Consider the following 12,120-nt stretch of genomic DNA (forward strand, 5'->3'; position numbering starts at 1 on the left):
CCGGTCTTTAATCCGCACATAAGGACATTAAAGTTTATAGCCCTTGATTTGGTGATGTACTTTAATTCCAGTGGGTCAAGTAAAACTTTAGTAAGTGCGATATGTTTTATTTGAAAGCGTGAAATTTCCTAAAATTTGTATGCATGCATACATATGTTTCCTCTCTTTTGTAACTATACCTGGCCATATGTCGGGCCGGGCCAGGCCTCGGGCTGGGCGGAAAGCCCGATGCTAAAAAATTAGGCCCAAGCCCGGCCCAGCCGGCCAAATACCCATGATACCTATCGGGCTGCGAGCCGAGCCGTAGTGTTAAATGGACTTTTCGGGCTACCTAGGCCCGGCCCGGCCTAGGTGTCAGGCCAACATTTTTAGGCCTTGGCCCGAGTTTTTCGGGCCGAGCTGCCCATGGCCAGGCATTGTAACCTCAAAATCGACACAGAGTTTTTCTTTTAAATAGTACAAACAGTTTCTCGTGTTCTCACTGCAAAAGCGGAAACGAAGAATCCGCTTATGCCTTGAGAAGGCTCTCACTGCTCAGTTCGGACTCCGGAGCATGGATTCGAATCAAACCCACACAGAGGGAATGGCGCAGCGGCAGCGGCGGCGGTGGCGGGAGAGGCAGCACCTGGCGCGCCTCTGCGATCTCGTCGCCGACTCCCTCCTCCCCTACCTGGTAGGCAACTCGGGACGCCGGTATCTGGTAACCCCGGCCTTCCCACGTATCCTCTCACGTCACGCCGTCTTCCCTTGTGCAGGAACCCGAACCGCCGGGGACTCGGCGGCCAGAGCTCTTGAGAGAGGAAGAGCGATGCGTGCTCCTGATGCTCGCCCGGGTAATCCTCTAGCTTCGATTTGATTATTTACTGCTGTTTTGCGTTGTTTGTTCCTGTTCTTCCCATGACTGTTGGGTTTTTTTCCTTAGGTAAACAAGGCAATTCGAGGATGGGACGAGGAGGAGGAGGTGGTGGACGATGGGGATGCATCGGATGAGGTATTACTTTAGATTCCAGTTGCTTATGTTTTGACTTATTTTTTATTTATATAGTTTTTAGTTGGATTTGCTTGAGCCATTTATCAGTTGCTCTGATGGTTGGCTTTACAGTTCTTACTGAATTAGAATTCACATACGAAACATGTAACTAGTATCAGTCCGTTCCGAATCATAAGATGCTCTGTCCTTTTCTGAATCATATGTATCTAAACACATTCCAGTGTGTATGTTCACTCATTTCAGTCTGTATGTAGTCCATATTGAAATGTCCAAAACATCTTATAATCCGGAACGGAGGGAGTATCACATAAGTGTTGTCGGCATTGTAAGATGTCCTCATGGAGCATCTCGAGTGTGCCAATCATGCTACTGATAGTGTGGGTTTCGGTTAGTCGTTTGGAACTGACAAACTGGGCTGCGCACGGCTTGAAACATACAGGTTTTATGTAGGTTTGCTGATACATTCTGTACCATATCAGTTTTTGAGTTTACTGATATCACATGACCTTGTCTTGGTCTTATTCTTTATATTTTGTTAATTTGAAAGTCATGTTGATCTGCTATTCTGCATCTTCATTCTTCGGTTTAGTACAAAGTTATGAAGAGATAATACATATTTATCTGTTTCATCCTCTTGCCTTTTGGAGATTGTCTCCTGTTCGGGAGAAGCTCACAGTTGCAGTTTGCCACCAGACCACCACTTTGATGATGGGTTTAGCTGCCTGGCCAATATAACCTCCATATTGGTAAGAACTTCTCATATGCTGTCATCAATGCCTCATATTCTTTCGCCATGATACTACATGCCTGGCCACCACCTGGACCGATCTGTCCTACGATGCGCATGCATCATAATTTGGCCCAAGGGTTTTTGGCGGTAGTACCTTTTTTTTTGAAGATATTTTTTTTACCAGGCATCACAGACTATAATAGTAGATTTTGGCTACATTTTTCTGCAACCTCCTGCTTTGACAAATTTGAGGTATACTTTTGACATTAGAAGAGTGCAACTTTATGCCAGTCAACTTTGGGTCTTTGCATCCGATGTCATAATTTTCTCCATAGGTAGTGTTGACGTGTCAAACTAAACATACATGAAAATGGACATGGAACAATAGCATTGCACCAACAATTGGCCTGAAGAAGTTTTGGAACTTTGAGGCCTTTATTATTTCAGTATTAGATTGATAGTTTGAGGTGGCATCAATTCAGGCTATTGTATTGCATTCGAAGCCTTCAGGTCTGTAATGAAGATATCATTTTATTCTTGAAGTGGCAATCTAGCATAAATGTTTTGTTGCTTCCTGTATGACCTCTAGCGTGTCCATCCTGTTCATGCCAATGACGCCTCATCTATCATCTAGCATGTGCAGAACTGCGTGTGGTGCTGTCACTAGGCTCAGATTGGCATAACCTTTTGCTTTGGTGATTTTCATCGTTCTTTTACACTGTCCACTTAAATTCATGCAATGAATATTGGTTAGTGTGTTGCTAATTTACGCTCTTTTGTATTGTAGCAGCCCAGAATATCATGTCTAGTGAGCTACTGAACATCTATTATGTTACCCTGATGCTTTTCAGGTTGGGTTACATCATTTCTGTAGTGACTATATTAAGCACTCAGCTGGGAATATCTTGATGGCCATCTCTAATTCCCTAATGAAGTTTGTATGCTGCTCGTGACCTTCTCCTTGTTTTATGGTGCATACACCTCTTTATAGAATTATTTATTTATTATTGCGCTTCTGTTGCTCTATTCATAGGAAGCTGTTTGGATTCAGTTTGTTGAGCTTGTCTGGGCAGCTATACATACAGTATCCGCTCATAATCATTCTACAATTGATGCCACCAATTGTTCTGGAAAAGTCTCTACTTGTTGTTCCTCTGCTGTGGAAAGCATAAGTCAAAGCACTATGACTAGTAGCACCAGTATTACAATCTTTATGGTAGTACTTAAACTACGATGTGTCAGTATCAGTAGGCTGATAATGACTAGCCTCTTTCGAGTACTACATACTATTTTGAAGTTTCTGAAACTCAGTGACTCTGAATTGAAAGATGACTTCATATGCCTGTCCATTCATCATATTCAGAAGTTACGTTGGCATCCTGGTAACCAACTCATTGCAGGGAAAGTTGTAAGCCTTGTCAAGGATGACCGAGATAGTTTTAGTAGAGATTATGCACAGCTTGGATTTGTGTCAGGCAGTCTCCTCCAGCTCGTGTGCTCTTTAGTTGAGCAAAGTGACATGGAAGACACGGGCCGACGAGATATATTTGTGAAGCTTGTAGATGTCATTCCTAGATTAGTGACTTTCTTACAAGAGAAACAGGATATCCCAAAAGGTCTCTCTCAGTATTATAAGCACAAAATTCTGGTAATGTTCTGCACGAACTTTTCTATTGCTTCTGTACAGTAGTGATGAACCCATATTAAAACACAGTTGTTTGCTGACCAGTGTGCAGATCAAGTTTTCTTATGAAACTGAAACAGTCTGTAAGAAAGCACTCACCAATCATGCTTTTTCAATGCAGATGCTAATGATGAGACTTAAGCCTCACATGCAGCAGAATTGCTCACATATTATTTGTTTGCTGAAATTACTCCGAGACCACTTCCAGAATCTTCTTCACGAACCTATGTCCCGACATATCAGTAAACTGGAGAACTGCTTAGAAGGATCCCCATTTTTGGGTGAGATTAAGGATAAATCTACTCGACACTTACAAAGGCAGGCTATGTATTTGTTTCTTAGCTGCTGTATATTCTTGGGTTGCAGTGGAAGTGATAGTAGACAGAAATGTTCATCTAAGAAAGATGAATTCGGTCATGAAGTGCAAGGCTGCATTGATCATTGCAACTATTTTGGCCTATCAGAAATCTCAGACTGGTTTCAGAGATGTTGCTTAGACAAGATTTTGGACTCGAAATCATCGACAGACATTGTTCTATGTTTTCTGCAGTTATATATGGAGGAGGTACGCTTCTGCTCTAAATGCCAGATAGCTCATTAACATTGTTTTTAGTTAAATGGCAAAAACTAGTCTCTGCTTGAGTTTGTCAACTTTCTTGTGGGAGTATGTCTTTTAGGTGTGTGTGTGCGCGTGCGGGGGGGGGGGGGGGGGGCTGCCTCACTTTATGAAATCATAACAGCAGTATTACAATCAGCACGAAGGCTGTCCGCTAAGAACTCTGGCCACGCCACCAACCATTCTTGTGACACACCACCTAAACATGCTGACCGCGCACAGAGGTGAGCCACTGTTGTGGCTGCTTAGAGCTTCAAAGGTGATAGGGGTGTGATACAGGAGGACGAGTTCGTCCTCTGCGTCCTGGTGTGGTTGCTGGCAACTTGATGAGATGGCAGGAGGTAGATCAAGAGAATTTAGAGGGGTTGAGAATACCACATAGAAGATAGATTGATTGTTTATTGCCTCCAAACGGCAGCAGATACAAGTATAGGAGGACCAACCGGCTATGACTTGGAAGTATGCAACTAGGAATAGGACTCCTATATCCCTATTTTAATAATCTATATCTGGACTACTAACCGAACTGGATTCTGTAGACTAATTGTAACCTGGCAAGACTACTATTCTGACGAAAGACTGAAAAAAGATACAAGCTTGTTTACATCCTGAAGCATAGGCGCACTCATAGAACGATCTGTGTGCCTCGCTTCCCAACAGCGCACAAGCTCAGAATGGTCCGTCTCGAAGATGACCGACCGGAAATTTCTTGTTTGTGAAAACAGAACTGCATCACGGAACGCCATCGCTTCCGCACAGACCGGAAATTTCTTGCTTGTATTTTATCTTCGCACTCATGCATCTCTGCATCAGTTTGTCTTAATAAGAGCTTGTTGTCACCTTCTGTAGGTAGTTTGTTTCCTCGCAGTAGACTATTTGGATCTATATTATGTGCATAGCTAGAGAGTTGCTTTCTGCGTTGGGCACATCTTGAGTATCAGTGAGATATCATGATCATTATACATAGTCCCCGTGGTTGAGTAATTCTTATACTATTGGGCTTATGTTTCTTCATATTGCAGGACGATATATTATTCATCATTCTCTTACAGCTTTTGGATGCTCCACTTATTTTGTTGGCAATGTAAGCAGAAGATATACCATATTATATTTCACTGAGAAGGTTATCCAGACTGTAGGTATCTTAGTTATCACATTTTGTCCGAATTTGCAGAGATAACATGGAAAGTAAATGTACTTCTGAACTGATTGGTGCCAAACTGTTCTCCATCATTTTTGACCCAGTTCATACTTTCCACGTATTGCTTTCATTGGTGAGTCATTCAACATGTTATACATCTTACTCTATTGGAATTTGCTACGTTCTCAATGATCTCTAAAAACTAGCATTTTGACACTCTGTTTGACTTCATGCCTTCGTGGTTTCATGCTGTTCTTTAAGTAAAAGATGCAACAACAAGCTTCTAGTAGTCTTAAGCAGTAAAAGATAGGAGATGCCCTCCTCTACTGATTATAGCTCTGAAATTCTGGTTACTGCACTTCATAAAATAAATAGACAGTTAATTAGTTAAGGCCCTAATAATGATCAAGATAATAGGAGCACATAAATTTACATCAGCTACCATAGCTAGAGGTAAATAACTCTTGTTACTATGTCTTACCCAACTTAAGCATTATTAATTTTTGAAATGAGAGTGTGAGACTTCAGATAGGCTTGCAACTAATACCTTCCCCAGACCCCGCACAGTGCGGGAGCTCTCAGCACTGGGTACGTCCTTTTTTTAGTGTGAGACTTCAGATATTGGTAAACTACAGATGGTCCATGCATTCAGACTGTAGGATTGCATTGCAGTTTGCACAAAAGTACAAACAAAGATTATTTCATTGGATCCTTCAGGCATATGGACTGTTTGGAAATTCGTGATAAGACTTACGAAATGAGTCACTTTGGACTCCTACATTTTCTGACCCATTAGTCAGTTATCTATAGGCCTACCAAATTTATTGTCCTCTTTGATTGTATAATATATATACCAAGGATTCTGTTAATTGTTGTTACATTTATTGTGCAGTTGAGCTATGATCACTTGGTGCTTGTTGATTATCTCATATCAAAAGATGTAGGTGTGCATTGTGCCCAGTATCTATTACGGTCAGTTAGTAGCTTCCATATCTTTTCTGATGCATTTAAACTACACAAAAAGACAGAGAGATATACATCTTATTATAGGCTCCTCAATGTGATGTATATCTCTCTGTCTCAGGTGCTTACGACTGGTGTCCCAGTGCTGGGATGCTTTTATTGATGATTCAGTTTACGAGGCGCAAATACAAAAACTCACTTATAAGAGGCAAAGAACCTTGAAAAACACTAAGTTAGGTTTCTCTCGTGACAAGGGAAGTAATAGCGAAAAAGAGCTCTTCTTAAGTGCTAAAGTATGTCTCCTTTCGTTAAAGAGAACATTGGGAGATCTTCATCAGAAGGATTTATTCCCTTACAACCCAAAGCCTCTCCTTAAAAGGTCCGTTCCCATGATGTTCCTTTTGCCACTTAGTTCAGTGTTATTTTGTTTGGGTTATAATTTTGCCTGTTTCCACAAATACCTTTAGTCAAAGTAAGCATACAGATAAGTGCTTTTTTGCAGCTTGGCCAGATTTGAGGAGCTCTGTGAGCAGTGCTGTAACAATTAATTTGTGCCTGGTGACACAATACTTTCTGTGGTTCAATATTTGGTAATCATATACTGTAATTTTCCTTGCTGGTTACATTGTGTATATATTGGATTATTGGTTCATGGAATACATTGTGGCTGAATCTTACATATAAGGAAACTTGAGACGTCAGTTGCACCAAAAGCAGAGTGCTGTTGATATTTTCCAGGTACCTTCTTCACTTGGCATAAGTGGTACTGGTTTGGTGATTACCGTTCTTTCACTTTTATCTTCATACCTTGCTTTTCTGTGTACATTGGTTCGATGGGTAAAATAAATATAACATAAAGAATGTCGTAATTAAATACCAAACAAATAAGCTGTGTTTATTAGCAAGGTCCCAACTCTTTCCAAGTTTAACTTCGACAAATAATGTCATACAGGAAGCCTTTTCATCTTGAAAAAAACTAGTACTAACACATCGTGCATTGGATAATGAGTAGACAGAGGTGGAAATTAAGGCAGTGCTAAATGTGCATGTGGTGCTAGTAACATGGTGCCTTCTCCAAGGGCGGAGCCAGGATTTCAAATTTGGGTGTACAGAGTTAAAAAAGTTCTAGTCGAGAAAATCGAGGTAGAAAAAAGCTGTGTGCCAGTGGTGCTACTAACATGTGCCTGCCCTTCTCTCATTACCTCCTAGTCATGGATGGCTAACTGGCCAGCGGTGTTCTAGCTAGGATTAACAGGCTATTAGCTGGTTGTAATTAATTATTTGGCTTGTTCTTTTGTTGTGGTTCATCTCCTCTCCTCGGGAACAATGGAAACCGCCCAAGAAGATAGTAACGGCTTTTGCGAGGGCCGTGGGATCTGAATCACTATTTGGTAAGCCAAGTAATCTTTTTTCCATCTATAGAAGGACTAGTTCTTATTTCCAATAAAGTGCAATTCTCAGCCTCCGGCTTCTCCAAGGAGATCCCCTCTTCCGCCTCCAGATCTGCAAATCATGGCGACGCTCGTTCCAGATCTGCCGGACGAACTTGTCCATGAGATCCTCTTCCGCCTCCCGCCAGATGAGCCCGCATGCCTTTTCCGCCTCTCCGTACTCTCCAATCTCTGGCGCAGTCTCCTCTCCGATCCTGGTTTCCACCACAACTACCGCAAGTTCAATCGGACGCCTCCTATGCTTGGCTTCATCTACAACAGTGAGGTGAGCTCCGTCAGTCGCTTTGTCCCCACCACTGGGTCCTCCCTCCCATGCACTTTTGACCCCCAGCTGGCTGACTTCACCGTGTGCGACTGCCGCCACGGCCGTGTCCTCCTCGACAACGGTGAGGTGCCGATGGAGCTTGTGGTCTGGGACCCAATGACGGACCGCCGAAAAGAGGTGAGCGACCCCCGCAGGTCTTTGTTCTATCTCGGGACCGCGGTGCTATGTGCTGTGGACGGCTGCGACCACGCCAGCTGCCACAAGGGCCCTTTCCATGTTGTTTTTGTCGGTATTGATGCGGAGGTGGGGAGTGTAACCGCCTACAAGTACTCGTCGGAGACGGGTGAGTGGAGCACGCCGACGTCTGAGCTTTCCCTCGTCGACGAGCATCACTTTGTCGTGGAGCTTGACCTCTTCGACGAGCTTGACCCCGTCGATGACGGCTACCTTACTGCGATGCACAGTGTGCTCGTTGAAGACTCCCTCCACTTCCTCCTCATGTCTGGGCCACAAGGCGCTCGAATTCTCAAGTACGACATAGGAAGGCATTACCTCTCTTTGATTGTCCTGCCGGCAGCGGCGGCTGTTTACGACCGGGGCACCCTTCTCATGGCAACAGAGGATGGAAGGCTGGGAGTCGCCCACCTGGACAAGCTCAGCCTTCACCTGTGGTCAAGGGAGGTGGGTCCTGACGGAATTGCAGCATGGACAGAACATAGAGTCATTAACCTCATACCGTTTCTCCCCATTGGAGATCCTGCGATCAAACTGGAGTTGATTGGCTCCGTGGAGGGTGCCAATATCATCTTCGCCACCACAGATCTTGGTGTCTACGCTATTGATCTCAAGTTGCTGCGGTCAAGAAAGTTGTGTGAAGGACAAGACATTCGGCCGCTCTTCCCCTTCATGAGCTTCTACAATCCACCAGGTATTGTTGCTGTAATCCTTGATCTAGCTAGACGTGCTTTTGCTACACAATCTAGCATTCTAACTAGTATCCTGTTTTCTCCTTTTGATTCATTTTATTGTCAAATCTTAGAACAATGCACCAAAACATTTGGAGCCACAATAACAAAACATGTTTAGTTTCTGCAGAATGACAAACTGGAGCAAGTTTGCCGGCAGGGGCATCGGTTGCTGTGCGTCACCAGTGATGTGTTGGACAGACCCCAGTGGTGCGTCTCACCAATAAGATGGATAATCTCATAGAGTCAATTAAGGGTTTGTGACGTAGTAATGAACTATTTCAGTACTAGGTGTTTCGGTGGTACTTGGTTGATTTCTCATGCTGTTTGCTTTGTGAGTAACTTAATTCAGTTCCATAATTTCATCAATCTGTGTCAGTGCGTGGGTGCGTGCGTGTGAAGTTGCGATATGCTTTCAGTTACTTGATGAAGTTGGTGGCATCGTCTTTTTGGGTCTGTTTTGAGCTACCGTGATGTTTGGGGTCTTATCTTTTTGGAAGGTAAGGTTCATGCATCGTATCTTACCAGGTGTTCATAACATGTTTTAGTGGCAGATTGCACTGTGATCTATCCATAATCCATTCACTTGAGTGTTCTTCTGTTCGTATGGTTTGGAGCCTTAAATTGTGTTTATAAATTGGGTAAGTTAACTAAGTAAGCAACAACATATCTAATATATGTGTTTACCTAATGTCTTGTTTGAGAAAATGTTCGTTTCATGCCTAGCGTGGCCAATAGGAAGTTGGATGAATGTATATGATAAGTTTAGCAAAGTGCTGCAAAACCTGAAGGAATGTCGGACAATATTGGAACTGATATGTTTAAGCTTTAGCTATGTGAGCTGCTTGTCTGCGTGAATCTAATAATTTCATGTGTTGGTCCTGCAAAATTTGTGATCGCGTTTAATGATTCAGGCTTGTGCTGTATCCTTAACAACTTGGGCTTAAGGGTTACAAAGCAACCATTCAGTGTCGTTATGCTGTTTGATGCATAACTGCAGATGTTAAGGTATATTTGTTCTCTGGATGTGCAACCTTCGCACAGATGTTTTCCAATTTCTGGTGGATCTTGTGCTTGGAGACGGAAGATGTGTTAAATCTGCTGTAGCTGCTGTTGAATTGAGAGAACCATGCTGATCTTGCTACCACCCTTCATGGTCTTGAAAGAAGGTGACAATCAGAGCTGGCTGCTCTAGTGTTCTTCAGAATCGTACATTGAAATATGTCTAATGTCCCCTGTCTCCTTATATGCAAGGCTAGAACAAAGATAGCACAAATACCAGGGAACCACGGGTTCATCAACTAGAAGGATGATCGCAAGTTGGCAATTTGGGGTTTTGTGATAGCAACGACCTATCTACTACTAGGTGTTGTGGTGTCGCCTGGTGGATTTTCCCATGCTGTTGTTGGGTCTTGTCAGCAAGTTTGAATGTTCGTTGCATTTACTCCTGCTCTCGGGGAGCCCTTGTGGGTGATCTTGCAATGTTTTTCTTCTTCTATATTTAATGGATGAGAGCAAGGAGAAATGATAAGCACCGTGTGTATCTCTGTTATTTGCGTTTAGTGTCTCCAGTGTTTTCCTACTATTTACGGTTTCCTGTTAATGGTTGGAGTCCCTCCTACCCAGGAGCTGGTTGTCAATGATATTAGCCTATATGTCCCTAGCCTTAGCTGACAGCTTACGAGAGCTTGTTTGGCAGCCATCATTTTGTGCCAAAATCATACTACCTCTGGACGGATTAAATTGACGCGCTTATCTACTAACAACACACATGCATGGGTCTCCCTCCGCGTCGATTAAATCCGACCGGAGGGAGTATAATTCATCCGAGATTCCATATGTAAACGTGTTTGGCTGTCAAGGATTTAGTACCGTCATTTTGATTGGAAATTTCAGCAAATGCATTTGGTATGTTAAGTCAAATTATGTCCTTAACCCCGCCATTCTTATGGAAGTCATTTCATTGGACAAATGAAAAAATGGCTTCAGCATACCACCATTTCTTTTTGCCGGATGATATGAAACATGGGGTGCCAAACAAACTCTAAGTTCAGTTTCTAGTGAGCTATACAACACTTTGGATTGTTCCCGAAGAATTGAAATGTGCTTGTGGTGGCAAGACCAAGGCACCAGGAAGAAGCACCGCTGGGACAACCGCGTTGCACAGCGTGCTCATACTCGTCATACTCTTTCTCAGCGTCCAAATCACCTACATTGTTGTCATTGATCCTGAAATCATTCTCGATGTGCTCATACTCATCATACTCTTTCTCCAACGGTTCATCTTGGGTCATGGGAGGTTCGGTGATTTTTTCTTGGCTCATGGGTGGTGGGCTCCTATCATCAATTAGGGAGGCGCGCCGGTTAAAGTCAAGTTGTAAATTAACATCAATCGTCTTGGTCGGAAACAACTCCAGAACCTTGTCTTGTGATTCACCCACCATCTCCTTGTAAGAAGTCCAACGTTACTCGGGGTTGATACGCATTGTCTTTCAACGGATGTGCATTTCAAACCCCACGTTATGTCATCCCTCTAACTCAACAACATCACTTGGCTCATTCCAATTCAAGTAAATCCTCACTTGTACCAAAACCTTGGCATAGTTAAGCTACGGTCAAACACCAAGTCAAGCTCATCCGGATCCGGCTCTATGTTTCCTTTCAAAAAACATCCTTATCCACATAATGAACATGAACAATTCTTGTCATCCCTAACGTAATTTCAACAACACATAGATAGAAGTGTTCAATAATTAGCCATGATAGGACACAAGAAATCAAGCCATACAACCAAACTCCAACCATTATCCTAATCCAACAAACCCTAACCCTAACCCTAATCCAACAACAAACCTAACATGCTTCATAGCAATCATAACATAGAAACCATTAGGCGTCAACCAAATAAACTATTAGACATGCTAGGGTTTCCATCATGTGGACCAATCAAACCAAAAACAAGATTGAAATCGGTTAGAATCAAGGGAAAAGGGGAAAATACCTCTTAGCACTTGGGGGATCAAAATCCAAAGGTTAGATTTTGTAGATATGTTTAACTAGATTGCCTAGCCCTTTCTATCAATTCGTTGGTTGCGTTGACTAGTGCAAGAACCTTTACATGGTATCAGAGCCTAGGGTCTCGAGTGCGAGTCGTGACTTTCGAAATATTTGCCCACCCCTATCTCGAGGGGGAGAAGATGGGAATGGTCGGGCTGGGCCGGGGCGGCTCGGGCGTGACACACATAAGGGCATCTCCAACGGGGCGACTCAAACGAACGCTGAGCGACCGTTTGCGTCCGCCGTGACCGAAAATG

The 12,120-nt window shown here is 43.1% G+C and overlaps 2 protein-coding genes across 10 annotated transcripts; both read left to right on the forward strand.

The window, feature by feature from the left end:
* The first annotated feature begins 490 nt into the window (after positions 1-490).
* LOC127320800 (uncharacterized) lies at positions 491-10,391 on the forward strand. Of its 7 annotated transcripts, XM_051349868.2 has the most exons (15): positions 492-673; positions 756-833; positions 923-991; positions 1,639-1,737; positions 2,573-2,659; positions 2,755-3,369; positions 3,527-3,970; positions 5,044-5,105; positions 5,196-5,295; positions 6,055-6,134; positions 6,247-6,333; positions 6,440-6,504; positions 6,628-6,863; positions 9,721-9,975; positions 10,061-10,391. In XM_051349868.2, exons 1-13 carry the CDS (start codon positions 554-556, stop codon positions 6,717-6,719), a joined length of 1,998 nt encoding a protein of 665 aa, XP_051205828.1. In that variant the 5' UTR covers positions 492-553; the 3' UTR covers positions 6,720-6,863; positions 9,721-9,975; positions 10,061-10,391. The 7 variants fall into 7 exon arrangements, with proteins under 7 accessions (XP_051205829.1, XP_071682479.1, XP_051205828.1 ...); XM_051349864.2 differs by having other exon boundaries at positions 6,247-6,504; XM_051349865.2 differs by having other exon boundaries at positions 6,247-6,504; positions 10,066-10,391.
* On the forward strand, positions 6,862-9,175 carry LOC127320802 (uncharacterized). Of its 3 annotated transcripts, none has more exons than XM_051349870.2 (3): positions 6,862-7,516; positions 7,587-8,769; positions 8,928-9,175. In XM_051349870.2, the coding sequence occupies exons 2-3, from the start codon at positions 7,638-7,640 to the stop codon at positions 8,939-8,941; spliced, it is 1,146 nt and encodes a 381-aa protein (XP_051205830.1). In that variant the 5' UTR covers positions 6,862-7,516; positions 7,587-7,637; the 3' UTR covers positions 8,942-9,175. The 3 variants fall into 3 exon arrangements, with proteins under 3 accessions (XP_051205830.1, XP_051205832.1, XP_051205833.1); XM_051349872.2 differs by having other exon boundaries at positions 7,604-8,769; XM_051349873.2 differs by having other exon boundaries at positions 6,862-8,769; positions 8,937-9,175.
* Positions 10,392-12,120: the final 1,729 nt, after the last annotated feature.

The sequence above is a fragment of the Lolium perenne genome, chromosome 2 (genome assembly GCF_019359855.2).
Source record: "Lolium perenne isolate Kyuss_39 chromosome 2, Kyuss_2.0, whole genome shotgun sequence".
Classification (NCBI taxonomy): Eukaryota; Viridiplantae; Streptophyta; class Magnoliopsida; order Poales; family Poaceae; genus Lolium; species Lolium perenne.